The sequence below is a fragment of the Arxiozyma heterogenica genome (assembly GCF_036370985.1).
Source record: "Arxiozyma heterogenica strain weizmannii chromosome Unknown scaffold_11, whole genome shotgun sequence".
Classification (NCBI taxonomy): Eukaryota; Fungi; Ascomycota; class Saccharomycetes; order Saccharomycetales; family Saccharomycetaceae; genus Arxiozyma; species Arxiozyma heterogenica.
In genome coordinates, this window is record NW_027042664.1 from 1,497,121 (window position 1) to 1,516,375 (window position 19,255).

The window sequence follows — 19,255 nt, forward strand, 5'->3', positions numbered from 1 at the left end:
ATTTTCAAAGTGAGGTTAGCCCTAATGACCTTTGGTAAAATATCCAGAAATTTATTTTCCCGCCCTACTTGCGGCTTTCCTGGTTTTTAGGTCTTTCCTCTAGAAACGTATGGAATGACAAAACTAGTAAGGTACAGTTCAGTTTCTTCCTGGGCACATTTCTTTTATTAGTGGCATTGGTCATAGGAGATGAACTAGTTTGTGGCATAGTGAGAGATATGAATGGATGACTAAACAGATAAATGAAGAAAGTACAGTGTCTATATATATTGTCCTCTTTTGCAACTTTGTGGTCTTCTATACTTTAATTACTCCTGTTGTCATTACTATGTTCACTAATTAATAGCAGAAACCGATAATGGTAATTTTAAGAACAAGAACAAAATCTCCAGAGAATGCAAATGACGTAGAACCAAAGAAAGAAAGAAGGAAATATAAGAGACAAAAAAAGTCAGAAAGTGATTCAGAATATGACATATCTGATCTAACACAAGTTGAAAAATGGGCACAGGGAAGACCTTTTGAAATCATTGCAAATCTTCCTGCAACTATTGATATACCCAATTATAACTCTATTTTGACACATCCACTGATGGTCAAGGATTCTGCAGTACTATATGATTCTCTATGGATCTCAAGAAGGACTTGGGTTTACAATTTCGGTAATGTGTTTCCTTTGTATTGGAAAAAGGATTTTCTGGAAGGTAACTTAGAAGAGGAAGAGGAAGAAAATGTATCAAATTTTTCTATTAAGGATAAGATGCAAAAGATGTGTGACTGTACTATGATAGCAGGTCCACATACATTTGATATTAGACTGTTTATATTGAAAGATGAGAATATTGAAAATACCTGGCAGGAGGAACAAGAATTGAAGAAAAAGGCCAAAGAATTGAAGAGGTTACAAAATCAGGAGGAGAAGAGACTTAGAAATGAGGAAAAAATGAGAAATAGATTATTAAAACAACAAGAGAAGGAACAAAAAAGGGAAGCCAAGTTGAAGGCAAAACAAGAAAGAATGATTCTACTTCAAAAGAAGAAAGAAGAAAAGAAAAGATTGAAAGAATTGAAAGAATTACAGAAAAAGGAAAAGGCTTTAAAAGCAGCCAAAATTCGGAAGAGCAAAAATGATAATAAGAATAACAACAACAATAAAGATACCAATGACAATGGCGAAGATACTAAAAAAGTAGAAAAGTCTAAACAGCTTACAACTTCTATGAGAGATGCAATAATGATTGCCAATTTGAATATGTTGGCTTCTAAAGATCCTTTACTTGGTTCTCTTATGAAGAAAGTTGCCGATGGAGAGGCAATGCCTGATGAAGTGGAAGAATTTAAGCAGGTTATCGCCATGGCAAAAAAAATGCCTGCCCCACCAGGATGGGCCCCAGAAAAAGCATTTGTTGATCTACAAACTATGCAGAATGCACAAACTAATAAGAAAGAAAAGAAGGTGAGAACGAAGCAACTTGAAAAAAAGAAAGGCAATTTGGAAAACAAGGAAAAGGTTACTGAGGCAGAAGGAAACGATTCTAAAATGGCAGGAGAAGTCTATAAGTTGAAAGATCAAAACACTGAAATGAAAGAAAGCAGTACTGCTGAGAAGGCAAAGGACGCTAAGATACAAGATAATAACTCAGAGGTAAAAGATAAAAATTTAGAATTTGCAAAGCAAGATTTTAAAATAAAAGATAACAAAACTGAGGCGAAAAAAGAAGGATTTAATACACAAGAGAGTATTTCTGAAGTAGAGTCGAATAATTGTGAGAAAAAACAGAGTGGTTATAGGATATCAGAACAGGCCTCACTGGTGAACGAGAATTATTCCAAAATAAGTGAAGGAGATTCTAATGAAAAGGAACTGGAAATGAGAGACGAAGATTCTAGAATAAAAGATGTGACTTCAACCGTAAACGAGGAAAACCCTCATATAAATAAACAAACTGGTGATGACAAAGCGGATAATATAAATAGGATGGAAGTAGTTTTTAAAGAAACTAGAGAAAAGTTAACATCAGAGCATACTAATGGCAGGATACAGCAGACAGATGTAACAACAGAAGAGAGTGGGTCTGATATACAGAAGAGTTTTCAGCTAACTTCGAAGGAATTAGATTTGGTTAACCTTGGTGTAGATGTTGTCATTAAGAATTTGGAACAAGGTAAAAATTCTGTAGAGTCCTCAGTTTCAGAAACTAACGATTCATCCATGAGCAGAAATTTACCTGTTGATATAAATGGCAATACATCGCTTCAAGCAAATGAAAAAGATAATACAATAAGTCATCTGGATGAGAAGAATGTACCTCTAGAACAAATAAAACAAGAATCCAATGAAAATTCTATTGTATTGATACCAACACTAGATGTGGCGAATAAAGAGGGTAAAAAGGAAAAGGATATGATAGAAGGTGACTTAAAATCATGTGACAATAAAAGAAAACTAGATTCAAAGAAAAAACCTAGTAAAAGGCCTAGAATAAAAGAATCTACTGATATAGAGGAAGAACGACTAACAGCTTTTCAATTGAAGTATTTGAAAGGTGCGACATTAGTACTTGAATTTTTGGAAGAGAAGTATATTCGTTATTACATCCCAAAGGACTCTATTATTGAATATGTTGAGGAAAAGAATGAATATATTATTTCCTGGATAACCGTCCACAATGAAAGAGACATCAGCAGGTTTTCCAAAAAATTAAAGAAACCATTTGATAAAGAAATATATTTTGTAAGAGGATGCCCTTCGCCACTTTATTCTACAGTAACAGTTGTAATTGCAGATATACCAAAGAGATTTTCACCTATAGTTTTGAATTCGACAAACAAATTAGAAGATGTTCAGCGTTATATGGCTCAAATTTTAGCAACTGGTGCAAGACTTTCTGGATATAATTTATGGTATCAGCTAGATGGTTATGATGATGCAGATTTAGCAGAACATTATAGGGTGGAGGCCAATGAATATGAAAATAGGATTAGAGGCAAAAGAGCAAAAAGAGCCTCCTCTGTTAATTCCTGAGTTGTTCATAATGTGTGTATACAAGCTATGTACATAGTTTTAATTATATGTTATGGACTAATTAGATTATTTCATGGGCACAATATTTGATCGTTAGTATCAATACAATTTTGTTGTTGATAGTAGTGTGAGAAAGAGAATATATGTTAATCTTATGAAGAATATTGTATATTAATACCAAACTGTGTTGCAGGATTAATCATGGGTTGAATTCCTTTATTTTGTCTATTAAATAATAATTCAGTCCCAGCAGACAATAAAAATCCCTTAAACTTACCTTCCCACAAGATTTTCAAATTTTTATCCATTAACGATGTTGACAGTTTCCATACACTACTGTACTTTTTATTATTGAATTTATTTTCAAAATCTTCGATAATTGACTTTTCTTTATCCAGCCGTATTAAAGATGATTCAAATGTGTGTGTTACATCCTTAATGTATTGCTGTTGGCTATTTGAATAATTCACCAAATTTTCGTTTTGTGGCATAATACTGGACTCAGTTGATATTTTACGATTTGAGGAAAACATTTCCTGATTTGTATTATCAGAATCAATTATCTCTGACTGAGCATCGATTTTTATCTTGGCTTTTTCAACATCCAATGATGTGTTCGTGTTTATGGAAGTGGGGGATAAAGAGGTTAAAGTGTCACTTTTCCAAAATTCACAACCAAATGATAAATTAGCTTCGGTAGAATACAAATTAAAATCGTATTTTGTAGTAAAGGTAGAATTTGATGTAGTTTTAGCTGAATAGGTGGATGAAACATGACCAAACAATGGATTCCATGTGAAGGTTAGAGTTAAGGGTCTCCCTGTATATGCAGAATGAGTGCAGTATCGAAGACTTGTAGAACAACCCGGATTTAACGAACTTAAAGATAACCATAGTTCAGCACCAACAGCTAACGATGAGTTATTATACAGAGAACTATTAAATTTAGAAGGAGAAGTCGTTACATTATGTAATATTCTATAACCGCAGAGACCATCGTTGGAGGAAAAAACACATTCTTGACAATTGTGTCCCTTGTAATGTTGCCAGTAAAAGGTCCAGAAGTTTAAATTTGAACCCCTTGTTGTAGAGCTTATACATTTGATGGTCATTTGGGTGTATGGAGATAATCTTTTAATCATCATGGCTTCCAAGACAGAGCTTGGGTAGTACAATCTGCCAAGGTATAAGGAACTAGGTCTAAACTCATTATATGTGGTATTCCTACTATTGGATACATTAGATTTGAAGGATAATAACTCTGAATTTGTCAAATGTTTTGAATTATCTATAGTAAAACTTGGTTGTATGTATTTATATGTTTCGATAGCATCCTGAAGAGCAATCGTATTAGAATTTCGAAGAATTTTGTTCAAACCTTCAACATCAGTGTACAAGTATGTGAGAGAGCCATTAATCTTCTTACCACGAGTCAACTCTAGAGTGCTATATGTGTAATCTGTGGATTTATTTGATGTTTGAAACTTAATGGATTGTGGAATGGTAAAATTTAATAAACTTCGCGAGGTAGCAGTTATATTTTCATAACTATTATCTGAATACCAGTTTGTTTGCTGCTCAAAAGCCCTGACTATATAATCCATATAATCTAGCATTTTTTCGTTGATGAAGAGTTCTACTCTGCTGGGACCCTAGTCATAAAATAATATTTTGATTTGGGTAGTTGTGAACCTGAGATAACAGTAACTGCTGGTAGCTCTCTTTGTCTAACACTTATTGATGTGTTGAACTTACTTAAAATTCTTTCAGTAGATAGAATGCATGTAACAGTATGGATATTTATATGTGTTCTAATGTCTTGTATCTTGTGAAGGTATCCGTCTAAAAGATTTAAAGGTTAAAGTTGAAAATAATCGGAGGCAGAACAAAATTAATATGTAAGAGTTGGCTAGACTCATTACAAGCTAAAGAAAACCCATAAAGAAGTCCAAAAAAGTGCCATCCAGTCTGAATAATACTGTCAGATTAAGAATACTCGACTGTATGATTTGTTATTAGATCAATGGATGTGTTAGAAGACTCAAATACAAAAGAAGAAAAATTCTTAACATCACCGACAATTGTGAAAGAAGAGGATGATAATGTCAATGAAACTAATACATTACATGCTTCTGGTGCTGAAATTACACATACTGATACAGTTTCTGTAGGTCTAAAAAAAGGTCAAAGAACTGACAATTATGCGTCAAATAACATTGAATTACAAATAGCTAGAAAAATCGAGTTTTTGGGCCATCCACTATCTTCAGAGCTATTGGATAGGCTGGACAAAGATAGAGATTCTGAAAGAGTCGACAGTGATAATACAGGTTTCAGTAATCAGTATGATAACAGTAAATATTTGCATTCTTACCCTTATAGGTGCTATTCTGTTGAAGAGAATAGAGGTGGTAGTGTAGAGTATGGAAATATTACATCTAGTTATGAACAGGAGAATCCTACAATGGTAGCACGTAAAAGGTCTAATAGTAAAGCTTCCTCCAGTGGAACTAGGACAGTGCGCAACTCATCTGATATATCGCCAGCCTCAAAAATATTTCGAAACTTATTAATTCTTGAAGATGATTTAAGACAACAAGCTAGACAACAAAAGAGGTTAAGATGGCAATATACTACATTCTATTCTACACTGATGGGAGTTGCAGGGTTTGCTGTCTATGAATTATATTTTACAACATCAACTCTTGTAACCCCTGAACAAAATTATTACTTATCTACAACCTATTCAAATAATAATGATAATAGCAAACAGCTCAATCATCGTTATGTCAACAGTAACAATGCATTGTATAGGTTTATATTACAATTAATGTTGGTGTTTGTCATAATTACAGTTTTTCTGTTTTACATCAGTGGACAATACAGAAGGACGATTATATTACCAAGACGATTTTTTAACACCACTAATAAAGGTATAAAACAATTCAATATAAGATTGATAAAAGTTCACTCTTCATGGGATGAAAAATTTACTGATTTGGTCAGGTTCATTACAAGAAATGTTGCATTGATTCAGTTGTGGATTCTCTGTCAAATATTTAAGTGTGGTGACAATGTGGTAGTACGATTTTGGGAAAATGTTCGAATTCGATCTCAACCACGAATTGGTGCAGTAGATGTTAAGTTGGTATTGAATCCAAAGGCATTTAGAGCAGAAGTCAGGGAAGGTTGGGAGATATATAGAGATGAATTTTGGGCCAGAGAAGGTGCTAGACGACGTAAAACTCAGTCAATAAAATAAAATTTTGTGATGATGTTGATAGTGATATGTTACAATATATAGAGACTTACATAGATGAGGAAAATTACTTTGTAATAAATTTGTAATAGTAATTGATTTATTTTTGGTTTAAATCTGGTATTCAAATATTCGTGTGTAGTATATGGCTATAACGATTGACTTTCTCATTTAATTGAAATTGCTTATTTTTGTCCCTTTCTAAATAATTAAAGGGTTAGAAAAGAACATTGAATTAGAATCATCTTTGAACAATTTAAAGACTACGAGTCCTTAGAAAAGACTGAACCCTATTAGCAAGTAACCAAACTCTCAATTATGTTGACTATGTTTTATTGTACAGGTTCTTTGATGAGCACGTATAAATCAGGTTTAAGAGTTGGTAATCAACGAAGAATCTCCCTGATAGCTAATAATAATCTAAAGATTTTTACTCCAGGAAAGAGATTAACCTCACAATTTACGCAGAGTCAATGTACATTATATTGCAGTGTAAATGAAGTCCAAACTGTTGTTAAGCCCCAATGTACAAGTAACTGGGATATATCATCCAAATTTAAATCTTACAGAGGTTGTAAGTTATGGCTGGGATTGACCGCAGGGTTAGGGGTAGGATCCCTGTATGGTTATGGGCGTACAAGTCGATCTCTGATTAATAATGAGTCTGCAATAATAACAACCAATGATAACATGAAACTAAGGATGAAAGAAGATGAATATCAATTGGACAGGAATGTAGTGTCTGCAGAAGAGTCACATAAAAGAAGAAAGATTATATATAAACAAATGTGTCTTGGTTCCATATTGGGTATTGGGTTTGGCTTAGTTATGATAAAAATATCTAGTACTTTGATATATCTGACAGTTTTTAGTATGTTGGTGTTAGAATGGTTACGTAATCGTGGAATCATTGACTTGAGAGGAAATCAGTTGATTCGACTTGGGACTTCTCAGAGCAAGTCTATTTTAAAAAGAATTAAAATTCAGGAAATGAATATGTTTAAGATAAGCTTCTTATCTACTCTATTATTAACTTATATCAATTACTGATTATTTTCGATCTTTCACTTCCAAATACATGCCTATATTTGATCACGATTAAATATTTCTTTGAAAATGTTTTCTATAGTTTGTTTGTTTATATGTTCTTTTATTCACGGATATGTTACATATTTATACTTACTTTCATTGAACGATATTATTTAAAATAAAGTCACGTAAATGTATATATAGAGGTACCTTTTTGTATCTGCTATTATATATATATAGTTTGGAACTGTATGAGTTAAACAAAATTTCTTTGACGAGATTTAAAGAACAGTTGGATAATCAAAGCTTGTAACACACTGATACCAACCATGATAACCATGACTAAAATTGATAACCATTTCAATCTGTATTCGGTAGAACTAACAGTGGACATGTTTCTGTGTTCTCTAGCTCTTAGATAGTTTAAAACCTTAGTTATTTTATTTAAATTTCTGTCAATTTCAGCAATAGCATGGTTTGCAACAGCATCTTCCTTATTATTTTCGTCTTGGATATCAAAAGAGGTCTTTTCCAATTCCAAAGTAACCTCTACCTTCTTTAATGCAGTCCCGTATGTGTTGGCAAAACAGAAAGTATATTGGCCAAGACCAAATGATTTTAAAACGAAGTCAGAATATTTCTTTTGTTTTTCGTTAACAATCTCAGATCCATCCGGACTAGTAATGGAAAAGTCGATTTCAAAATTACCACCAGTCAATACTTGGTATCCAATAACTAATGAGTCATCGTCATGGATCAGATCATAGTAGAAACATTCTTTAGAGAAGGCAGGTAAATTTATGGAAAATGGGGCATAATTAGCAGAAGAAGCGTTGACAACAGCTAAACTTACAAGGGCAGATAAAATAGAAACCAATTTGACTAACATCATTGTTTTCTTTCTTCAAGTGAATCGAATGGGTATGGGAAAAGAAGTAAACAAGGTAAGTAACGATTAACAATGGATTATTCTTGTACTCTCAAAAGATCTGCGGATGCTATTGAATACTCTCTTCTTTTGTTCCAGAATGTGCACACAACACTTTTTTTTTGTTTGATTACAATATTTTTCACACCTTGTCAACTAATTTGAGTATCGGTTAGGTTCCACTTTGGATGACTGATTTTGTTATGGATGCTTAGACACATTCATTAATAGGTTACTTTATTTATTTTTTTATTTATTCATCTGCTTTTTTCTTATGTTGGTTCTTTTTTTTTCTTTCTGTTTAGAAATTCCTCGAAGAAATAAACGCGACGTCAAAATAGGAGGAGGAAGCAGAATTTGCAATAAGTGGGTTGTTCTGGATATGTAAAGATAGGGAGGTCGAATCGAAATAATAGGGTAAGTAAATAAAGAAATGAATATTGTGTTTGGAAGTAGCAGTGACAAGGTTTAAGCATTCGAAGCTTATGCATAAAGAGCATTCATTTCACCCTTCTTTCCCCAAAACATTTGTCGTTGTAATTCTGATTTAAGAGAAGGATAAGGGGTGCCAAGTATGGAGAGATCGATCGAATTCAGTTGCTTTGTGATACGGTGTATTGTTGATTTTGCAATTATGTAGTCTCGATAATTCATGGGCAGTATCTGCCCCCTTCTTTTGATTAATTGGGTGATTGAGACGCCATTATAATGAATGGATTTTATATTTGATGCGTTTTTGATATATGAAAGAGCAATGTTTATACCATATGGATCTGCATCCACATAAAGCCTAATTAAAATATCTTTTGATAAACAATGGCTCAATCTTTCAATTAACACTTTTGTTAACGTATCAGGATACCCCTTTCCGGTAACAAAAATAGTGTCAGAAAGTGATGCTTGACTGTTATTGTTATTATAATAATTTTGAACGACTTTGTTAAATATAGCTTCTTTTTCAAATATTTTTAAGTGCATCTGTCTCACTAAGTTACATGCGTCATTCTGTATTGTTACCTTGGAATTTTCGTTTATATATGGGATTAAATGTATTAATCCAGGCTTCAAAATAATGGAATCATCAATATGTAATAGTATTGAAGAGAATATGAGTCCCTTCTGAGCCGGAACAATATTCAGCTTATTAATATTGTTTAATTTAAAATTTGAGGCAATAATTTGTAACCAATAATTAACTCTAGTCTGTTTTTGATACAATTCTACATTGGAGTAGAAAATGTCTCTTATTGTACTTGTGTGTTGTAAGTAATATCTTTCTTTAATTGTCCCCATTAGATTTAACAAAATGGCAACGTTTCTGATATTAATTTTGGACAATTTAGAAAATTTACCCAAATTGGGGAACATTAAGTGTCGATGTTCTGAAATATAATCTGTTCCATTTCTTTTAACCACCGTAATTTGAAAATCTATAAATTCACCATGTTGTTCAAGTGCTTGTACTGTCATGGAAAAGTTTGCAAGAATACTTTCTACTAAATCTGTTTCTCTACTAACATTTTCTAAAGTGATTTTACGTATCTTTGGTTTTAATGCTTCCAAAAGACTATTTCTGGTGTTGTTGTTTTTTATTAATTCAAATAAACTTGACATTGGTTATACTAAATTTATTTTACTCTCTTTGTAAGTTCTTGATGTGTTGACGCAAGGCTTCAGAATCAAAAATTCTAGTCGAGTTCATTTTAAACTAATATAATAAGATAATGTAACTTACAATAGGATATTGGTGGTATTATAAGTTCTATTATTATTTATAGTAGGAAGTTAGTGGTACTATAAATTGTTATTTTATTGCTTAGTCCTTTTCTTTCTATATAAGTAATATACAAGATACAATATTATACAGTATACTCATTTTATCTTTGAATCTTCTTTACTATAAATTTTCATAACTTTTAATCACTTAGTACGATGAATTTAGATTATCAAACATAGCTCTAATAATTATATTTCAACATGATGTATGTTTGTTTACTAGTTCGGCTCTTTCAGCGGCTATAGATTTTTTAATGGTTTTGTTTATGATTGACGAATTTCAGATACCAAAATAAAAAAACATATTTAAGTAAATACAAAATGGACTACAAAATAAGGAACAACCATTAAAAAATCAGACAAACCGTCAACATGCGATAATTTGTAAATAGACTAACAAATGCATACAACCAATTTATGACAATATCTCTGAACAAAGCTATTACTCTTTCCACGATTGAAATGAGGACAAAAAAATTAAGTACAACAAAGTATTATAATATTAACATGACGTACATAAACAAACAAAGAAAAAAAGAAAAACTATTTATTAAATATATTATGAACCAAATTTTTCCTCAAAGTATGTTAACTTGCTCATAAAATGGTCGTTACTGATAAAACAACCTCTAAATAGTCTTTGAGAATTTGGTTTTGAAATAATTTCATTTCTTGCATGTAAAATTCTTCTATTATTGAAAATTATACACGTATCTTCTGGCATAGATATCTCTATCTGGTTTACTGGATTATTAATAGACTGTTCAAACAATTTTAAACCCCTAATGAAGTCTCTAAACAAAAATCTTTCAATAACTTTACCTGGTGCAGTAGAAACCTCTCTGTTTGGAGCTTTATTATAGATACCGTACGTCAATGGCGCTTGATATGGTGGTGAATAATTGATAGTTTTAATCAAGTATTCGTAGTTGCCAATTTCTACATTATGCTCATTTGAATCGTATTGTTCAATTAATGGTTTAGACTGGTAATATCTCTTATCATCCTTCTTATATTGATAATTAATAGGGACAATATTCAATGCTTCGTATGCTTCAATGTCGGTCTCTCTAATGTGCCTTGTAGAATTGAATGCATCAACGTAAAGGTTTTCACCACCGTCTGTCTCATTTTTAACAACGTGCAACAATTGGAAACCTGGAATATTTTCCAAATATGTCAAGTCTTGATGAAACGGTAGTTTTTTATTGGAGAACGTAATATTTGAATCATTTGGCTTCAAATTATTGACTTCAAATATTTCACCATAAATGGTTGATCTAACTGGACCGATTCTATTGCATAGGAGGCGTAAAGGATCCACACTTTTATCGATCTTTGGTAAATTCTTGATCATCACCATCCCAATCTTTTGTAAATTAATCAACGCATCATAAAATCTTTTATCATCATGCAAAAATTCATCATAATCCATTGCAAATGTCTTTAAATGGTCATTGAATATCATAGTGTCCCACAGTGTTGGTCTGTGGCTTGTATGTCTATTCCTTAAAGATCTAGTGACAAAAGTGGAACCTTTATATTTATATAGAAACTCTAATGGATAATCGTACACGTCTCCATCTTTCCATTTAATGGTCAAAAACTTTCCATCTGATGTAATCTCAACAAGTTCTGGGGTTGTATGAATTGAATCAGTTGCCAGCTCACCTGTGGTAAACAATTTTTGGCCAGATCCGACATCAACAGAGCCTGGAGACCTAGAAGAATCTCTTAGGAATATGTTATTAAAACACACGGTGTATGGTTTATCTGTACTAGAACGATTATTTTCATGTGCAATAAAACTGACTGTTGTTGAGTCCTTGTTAAAACTTGAATTTAGAATTACACCTTCCAGTGGTTTCTTGTGAAATTTATTGAAATATCTTTTAGCTAAAACGTTGCCATTTTTAGACAACATCTTTAACATTGGTTCATTTTTTAATAAAGGAGAGAACATGTTCCTTCTTCCGTTGTTAAATTTTTATTTTTATTTCAATCTCAATGACTTGTAACTTGCAATATATTTATATATATAAAAAATGAAAAACAGATTTAATTTTTAATACTGTTAGTTATTGAGTATATATAGAGCAAAATTAACAAGAAAGATGAAAGAGGAAAAAAGAAGAAGGCTGACCAAAGTGTATATTATCGCGTAATTCAAGATAATCAATACCAAATTTACCAAGAAATAGTGTGGAGTATTTCCCCTATTATCATATCTTTTTTTTTCTTTTTGACCTAAACTCGAACTTCGGGTATCCATTTATGCGACAGACAAACATAAGTGCAAAAATCCTCCTCTCCACACTGTTTCCACTCCTTGCCTTTGCTTTGCATCCCTTTTTGAAATTCCAGTTGATCTTGATTTTATAATTTTGCAAAAAGTTCTATTCAGCCGTTCCTCAGCTCGAAGATTCACTATAAATAGACACACACACACACAAACACACCCATACACCGGAAGCTGAAACATCCACTTAAAAACAGCCAATTTTTGTCACGCTGAACGGTGAATAAAAAAGTACTATAGAAAGACGCACTTTAATCAGCTGCCCTGACCAAAACACAAAAAAGACAAAACAAACTAGAAGAATGAAAAGATAGGACTGAGTATGGAAGAAGGTAATCACAACAAGCACCAACGCAAGCTGAATAGTATCGACAAGACTGGACTGGGCAGTGGGTGATTTGGTAGTCACCAATTAATTATGTATGCTTTGTTGTAGCAGCGATGTGCTTTATGCAAATTCAATATTCAAAGATCCATGGACAAGGGCATCTGCACTATATAGGTGTGCATTAATATATAGTCCGCTTGATTCATCCATATTTCCATCTGTATCTCCATGTCTATATATATATCAATATCTAACTAACTACAAGTATAGTTTTGCGAAATCTACACAACTTATTAACCACGACAGTCATAATGCTCGTCTATGTATGTATAAGAATATGTCTATCATATATGTATTTATATGTAATCCCTTCTCCACCCCTCAGAAACTAAAGGCGTATGACCATTTCCTGCTTTCTTTCTTTCAAATTCTCTTTCTTGTTTACCACCACAAAAAAAAGACAGATATTTATATTGTGGAAGATCTACGAGAAGGTCCTCCTACCACTGATGGGGGCGGTGTATCTGTTTTGTTTTCCATAACTAATGACCTCTCTGCCTCATTTACTCCAGGATAATGCGACTTTGTATCATTGGAAGAGAGAACGAGTTTGTCCTTGGCCGATGAGTCAAAGGTCTCTAACTCGATATCTTCTTCTTGAGTCCCATCATTTTTGTCCTTATTGTAGTAATATTTATAATAAATATATTGTCCAGCAATATAGAAATCTAAAAACATTTGAAAAAATGCAAAGAAAAAGAATAATACTGATATATTCTTAGCGCCAAACGCCAAATATGTAATCTTCACCGTATCACCGCAAAGCCAACTGACTAATAAAATTAGCTTGAAACCTTGTACAGACTTCAGATTATTCAAAATTGAAATCTGAGGCAAAGGTAATAAAGATTCCACTAACAACCCCATAGACCCAATGATCGACCCAAGGTATTGTGCTAGTTTATCCCAGTTCATTAGCTTACATATAAATAAAGTTACCAAAATCTGAATGCTGGAAAATATCATTAAAAATTTCCAAAATATTCTATCATCATTCCATTGCCAAAAGGCAAACACCCGTTTATAACTGGGGTCGAAAAATTTCAAGATTTTATATGCAAAGACCAAAAATATTTTCCACACAAATCTCACCACATTTCTAGCTGATAATTCCATTAAAGATTGCTTCCAGTCATCACTGAAAATATGCGGTCTGTTTGTGCCGAATTGTTCCAACCAAACGTTCTGCAATAATTCACTCAACGGCTCTACATCTTTCAAATTATCATATCTATATTCCTCAGGTCGATATTTCAAACTTGTTCTCAATAAAATTAATTGAATAAATATCATAACAAGTGATTGTCTTAACAGAGTAATTTCATATGGCGTGATCAAATAGTACGACACCCTGAGTATGCTTGCAATCATCATAGTCGCACAAATGTCAATTGAAAAACCTAAAGCAGTCTTACACCGTTCAATACTTAATACTGTGGATCCATATGAAAGTAATGGTGTGAAACTAACCATATTATTAGCAACAAATTGCATAGTTAGCCATTCTGGGATATAGAATTGGTCCACACGAGGTAGATACGAACTCAATGTGTCTGCAGGAACTTGTTTCTCAGCCACCAATTCATTGGGTTCTGGAACATAAGGCATTTTATGATAACTAGGCAGAATGAAGTCAATAGTAAACTTCTATATTCCCAAACAAATAATTATGCCAAATGAATTAAAAGAATATTAGTAAAAAAGTCTATACGTACCTTCTTATTAAACAGCGTGCAGTAAGCAATATTCTCCTTTTCTTTATTCTTCAAAAGTACTAGCGGTCCATGTGTAGAGTCCGGTCCTGTGTTTATCCTGAATCCCATTTCCCCATCCCTCGAGTTAAAAAGCTTTGTACAGTATGTTTGTGCTTTCTTATCTCATCTTGTACTGTTTTCTTTTTTTTTTTTTATTTCTTTTTTTTTCTTTTCAAATTTTTATCAGATCACAAATAGCACTTAGACTTGAAACAATAAAAGGAAACAAGGCACTATCTTATAATGTGGATTGAACAAATAAATATAATACTATCAATATGCATAGATTATTGGAGCAATGTTACTGTTAAGTGATAGGAATTGTGTTCAATTTTTAAGAATAAAAAAGAATTTTGAAAATATAGATATGTCTCCTTATTTTTATTTTTATTTTGTATCTATACTTGTCATAAAGAAGCTAGAGCACTAAATAAAGTCCAGCAACGATACTCGATCCAATCCTAAACTCTTGAAGCTCTTAAAATATAATAATAGTAAAACAGTAAATGTCGAAAAACATTAAGTAAGTTTATATACCGGCCTTCTATCTATTCCATCGACTTAAAAAAAAAGAGGAAAATTAGCAGTATCATAAATGTTTGAAATATGGGCCCTTACAAAAAAGAAACTTTTTACCCTATTGAAAATAACACTGTTTAAACACCAAAGTTCTTGTTTTGTTTCAAGTTAATTTATGGATTTAGTCAAGAAATCATAGCTCTCAATTTGTGATTTTTCCAAATTTTTAGGAGAAAAGATATTCAACAGAATGATTTATGGTCAAAAGTTTATGTAAAGTATTGGGAAGTTGGGCATATTCTCAAGTAGATTCTTTAATCACTATGTAGTTAATAGTATACAGATTCAAAGTAAAGTTCTTCGCTTATTTTCTTTATACACAGTCCAAAAATCATAATGTGCAAAAGGTATAAGTAAAATAAAAATGTAGTGTGAAGAAGTTTTCAAATTTATATATGTGGATATCGAGTATTTTTGCCCTATAAATGACCAAAATCAGCTGACTAGTTTCATCGACGTCTAGTGATAGATAAACAACAAAGATGCAGTATTCTATTGCCTAATATTTGCTAAACTCCCGTTACTTTATTTATCTCATTCTAAAACATCATGCTTCATCACTATTTACTTATGTACGCCTTGGTTAATGCAAATCTTGCCAAAAATTGCACTTTTGTGAAAACAATAATAATGAATAAAAAACGACACCTTGTCTTCCCCATTCTACGCTTGTTAATATTTAAAACATTACCCTAGTTTAGAAAAGACTACAACTTAAATGCAAACCCACATCTGATACCACTATTTCTTATTTTTTCACATCTATCTCTTAGGCTTTCCTCTGTAAATGGCCAACAAAAGGGTTAAAATCTTGTTTTCCATCTTAGAAAAGAAGAAAATTTACATTTAATAAAAAATTAGACAGCTATCATGGGATAACAGTTTCATATAGTTGTCATATTTGCACCTGCTCACAAGTTTTTAATGAATATTTGAAAGTGTATGACAGGGCCTTACAAGTACACTATGCAGTTTTCAGTGCTAAAACGCAACAAGAAAGATCAAAAATCAAATATGACAAAGACCTAACTTTGTTCTCCACTCCATGCTGTAAAGTAAAAAAATTACTTTTCTACAATATCTATAACACTGGTATCACTTTTTAAATTCACTCTTCCCATTGAGAAAGTGACAGCTACGACCCTTCTCCTCAGTGTGATTTTTCCAGTATATGAAGGTTCTTCCAATATTCATACATACTAAAAAATACTGCTTATGATAATCCAAAAAAAACATAAACATTCTATTGTTAAAAAAACATCCTAAATGCTTTTTAGATGGTTTTATTTACGTTTGAAGAGCTCCAACAATGCTCATCCAAAGAAAGCTCCATTTTGTATTTTCTTCTTCTCTTTATATCTCTCTTTATTTTTTATTTTTTTTTTATTCTTTTTTTGAAAAGGTGGAAAAATAACTTTTTCGTATTTTTCCCAACTGAGAAAGAAAATTAATTGTGACACACCCAAACATCACATCAGGTCAAGTCGTCCAAGGGCGAAATTTTTTTCCCAATTTAAAATGCAAAAGAAAGTTGATACAAAATACAGGAAGTTAAAAACCAGGATTTTTTGTATGGTTTTAGCAGTCATAGAAGACCACATGGGCTCAAAATGATCCTTGAAACTATATCTACTCGATGGTAATATTTTTATTCATAAAGATCTCTTGTATTTGTATGTATCCATGCATTAAAAAATGCCAATAATTCAAGTAAAAAGCTACTTTTAACATTCCCCAACATGTATGGTTACAAAAATCCTATACTCAATTTTAAGGAATACACATTACTAAATAGTAGAAGCTAGCATATAATTAAACTGCTGTGAACCGTTCTGAATACATATTTTTTCCAAAAAAAGAAAAGTACGGCTCCCATCTATTCTTCGAAATGTTTACTTGACAAGTCAACATTTGACAAAAAACAAAGAAACAATAACATAATCATTATTTCGAAAACGTCCACTCAATTCAGAGTCACAGTTTCCATTCATGAAATTCTATTGTCAACTTACTCAAAAGAGTAAAAAAAATTTTTTTTAATTTTTTTTAATTTGTCTTTTCCTTTTGTCGTTTCTTTTTTCGCTTTTTCAGATTGTTGGCTAAGAAAACTCGAGGGAAAAAACGCATTTACCCTCTCTTCTAAAACAATAGAACAACCAGATTGATTATGTAAATAAAAAAAATAATTCCAAGAAATGAAGAGCTCCCAAAACAAAAAATGATACATTTTTAAAGGATATATAAACCGCATAACTCTGGCAGTTTTTAACGTAACTCCACTGTTCAAAAAACTACTTACTTCTTGCATTGGATACTGCCCGTCTAGCGTTCTCTCTAGAAGTGACACAACCGTATTTTCATACATTACCGTAACGAATCCGTAATCAAACACAAATTAACAAATCTAATACCCTTTTAAACAGTTACTAAATGATAAAAAGTAAATTATCCTCAATTCTCTATAAGGGACAAGAAATACCGACAACTGGCGATCCGTCCAGTACTTCTTCAGTAGGCTCACTCAGCAACATTTCTCAAACAGAAGAAAAAGAAACGGCGTCCTATGATGTAGAATCTTTAACTTCTAAGGAGCAAAATTTATTCCACTGGGTGGCCAAGATGAAAGCTGAAGTCAAAGGGGTCGAACCAATCACAGATGAAGAGAAAACAGACACCAACATTTTTAGTGCAGCTAACACATGGTTTTCGTCAAATCTGGTTCTTTCAGCGTTTGCTGTTGGTGCATTAGGACCCTGTGTCTATGGTTTGAATTTTGGTGCTTCTTGTTTGACTATCCTTTTTTTCAATATACTGGGTGTCATTCCAGTGGCCTTTTTTTCGATGTTCGGTGCTAGAACTGGCTTAAGACAAATGATTTTAACCCGTTATCTGACAGGTAACTATACTGCCAGATTTTTTTCTTTAATCAACATTATTTCCTGTGTAGGTTGGTGTGTTTTAAATACCATATGTTCTGCCGAATTGCTTAACATGGTCAATAGAAATGGACATAACTGTCCACTATGGGCAGGCTGTCTGATTATCGCTGCAGGTACAGTTCTTATTTCCTTCTTTGGGTATAATGTGATCCACCAGTATGAAAAATGGTCATGGATACCTAATCTTGCCATCTTTTTTGTTTTGATTGCCAGGTTGAAAATATCCGGGAAATGGAGTAACGGTGAGTGGCCTCATGGTCCAACCACAGCTGGGCATGTCCTATCGTTTGGTTGTGCAGCATTTGGTTATGCAGGTGCCTGGACCACGTATGCGGCAGACTATACTGTCTATTTGCCACGTAGTACCAGCAAAGCCAAAATATTTTTCAATGTGTTTATAAGTTTAACTACTGCTCTATGTTTCTCGATGTTCTTAGGCGCTGCATGTGGGATGGGTGCCGTTGCTGACCCTGAATGGATGAAACTGTATCACGAAAATGCTATAGGGGGACTGGTTTATGCAGTTTTAGTGCCCAAGTCTTTGCATGGGTTTGGACAATTTTGTTGTGTTGTATTTGCCATGTCTACAGTAGCAAATAACTTACCAAGTATGTACACGATTGCATTGTCCGCTCAAGCATTATGGGGACCCCTTGAGAGGTTTCCCAGAGCCATCTGGTCTATTGCTGGTAACTTAGCGTTACTGGGATTAGGTATTCCAGCATGCTATTTCTTTGATACTTTTTTGGAAAACTTCATGGACACAATTTCCTATTATTGTGCAATTTATATTACTTTGATTTTCAGTGAGCATTGTATACACAGGCGTGGTAATTATGATAGTTACGTTGCTGAAGATTGGAATAATGCTTCAAAACTACCTCTTGGGATAGCAAGTGCACTTGCATTATTTATCAGTGCATTTGGTGTTGCATTAGGTATGTGCCAGACATATTGGATTGGAGAAATCGGTATATTGATTGGGAAAGACGGTGGTGATGTAGGTCTGGAAATGGGTGCCTCTTGGGCCTTTATTGTCTATAATTTAGTTAGGCCACTTGAAAAGAAATATATTGGTCGTTAGTTTTTTTTTACAAACTATCTGTTTGGCGCTCCCAAGATATATAAAATTTAATGATGATAGTGTATTATATATGAAGACATGTGTAAACTTTATGCAAGCTACCATTCAATGTTATATCTATTGTATTAGAATATATATATATATAATATTTATACTCTAGTGTGCATCACTTTATAACAGTTATATATCATGAGT

The 19,255-nt window shown here is 32.7% G+C and overlaps 9 protein-coding genes across 9 annotated transcripts; 4 read left to right on the forward strand and 5 right to left on the reverse strand.

The window, feature by feature from the left end:
- Positions 1–358: 358 nt before the first annotated feature.
- On the forward strand, positions 359–3,025 carry PWA37_000617 (uncharacterized protein; the record flags this gene model as incomplete). The annotated part of the gene is made up of 1 exon (XM_064857290.1): positions 359–3,025. The coding sequence occupies one exon, from the start codon at positions 359–361 to the stop codon at positions 3,023–3,025; it is 2,667 nt and encodes an 888-aa protein (XP_064716423.1).
- Positions 3,026–3,177: 152 nt separating this feature from the next.
- PWA37_000618 (mitochondrial distribution and morphology protein 10) lies at positions 3,178–4,641 on the reverse strand (the record flags this gene model as incomplete). The annotated part of the gene is made up of 1 exon (XM_064857291.1): positions 3,178–4,641. One exon carries the CDS (start codon positions 4,639–4,641, stop codon positions 3,178–3,180), a length of 1,464 nt encoding a protein of 487 aa, XP_064716424.1.
- A 407-nt stretch (positions 4,642–5,048) lies between these two features.
- PWA37_000619 (uncharacterized protein) lies at positions 5,049–6,287 on the forward strand (the record flags this gene model as incomplete). Its single annotated transcript, XM_064857292.1, has 1 exon — positions 5,049–6,287. One exon carries the CDS (start codon positions 5,049–5,051, stop codon positions 6,285–6,287), a length of 1,239 nt encoding a protein of 412 aa, XP_064716425.1.
- A 315-nt stretch (positions 6,288–6,602) lies between these two features.
- On the forward strand, positions 6,603–7,334 carry PWA37_000620 (uncharacterized protein; the record flags this gene model as incomplete). Its single annotated transcript, XM_064857293.1, has 1 exon — positions 6,603–7,334. The coding sequence occupies one exon, from the start codon at positions 6,603–6,605 to the stop codon at positions 7,332–7,334; it is 732 nt and encodes a 243-aa protein (XP_064716426.1).
- A 235-nt stretch (positions 7,335–7,569) lies between these two features.
- On the reverse strand, positions 7,570–8,205 carry PWA37_000621 (emp24/gp25L/p24 family protein; the record flags this gene model as incomplete). Its single annotated transcript, XM_064857294.1, has 1 exon — positions 7,570–8,205. One exon carries the CDS (start codon positions 8,203–8,205, stop codon positions 7,570–7,572), a length of 636 nt encoding a protein of 211 aa, XP_064716427.1.
- Positions 8,206–8,724: 519 nt separating this feature from the next.
- Positions 8,725–9,855, reverse strand: PWA37_000622 (uncharacterized protein; the record flags this gene model as incomplete). Its single annotated transcript, XM_064857295.1, has 1 exon — positions 8,725–9,855. One exon carries the CDS (start codon positions 9,853–9,855, stop codon positions 8,725–8,727), a length of 1,131 nt encoding a protein of 376 aa, XP_064716428.1.
- Positions 9,856–10,576: 721 nt separating this feature from the next.
- On the reverse strand, positions 10,577–11,980 carry PWA37_000623 (uncharacterized protein; the record flags this gene model as incomplete). Its single annotated transcript, XM_064857296.1, has 1 exon — positions 10,577–11,980. One exon carries the CDS (start codon positions 11,978–11,980, stop codon positions 10,577–10,579), a length of 1,404 nt encoding a protein of 467 aa, XP_064716429.1.
- A 1,132-nt stretch (positions 11,981–13,112) lies between these two features.
- Positions 13,113–14,312, reverse strand: PWA37_000624 (PQ-loop repeat-containing protein; the record flags this gene model as incomplete). The annotated part of the gene is made up of 1 exon (XM_064857297.1): positions 13,113–14,312. The coding sequence occupies one exon, from the start codon at positions 14,310–14,312 to the stop codon at positions 13,113–13,115; it is 1,200 nt and encodes a 399-aa protein (XP_064716430.1).
- Positions 14,313–17,467: 3,155 nt separating this feature from the next.
- On the forward strand, positions 17,468–19,060 carry PWA37_000625 (uncharacterized protein; the record flags this gene model as incomplete). The annotated part of the gene is made up of 1 exon (XM_064857298.1): positions 17,468–19,060. One exon carries the CDS (start codon positions 17,468–17,470, stop codon positions 19,058–19,060), a length of 1,593 nt encoding a protein of 530 aa, XP_064716431.1.
- Between the last annotated feature and the right edge of the window lie 195 nt (positions 19,061–19,255).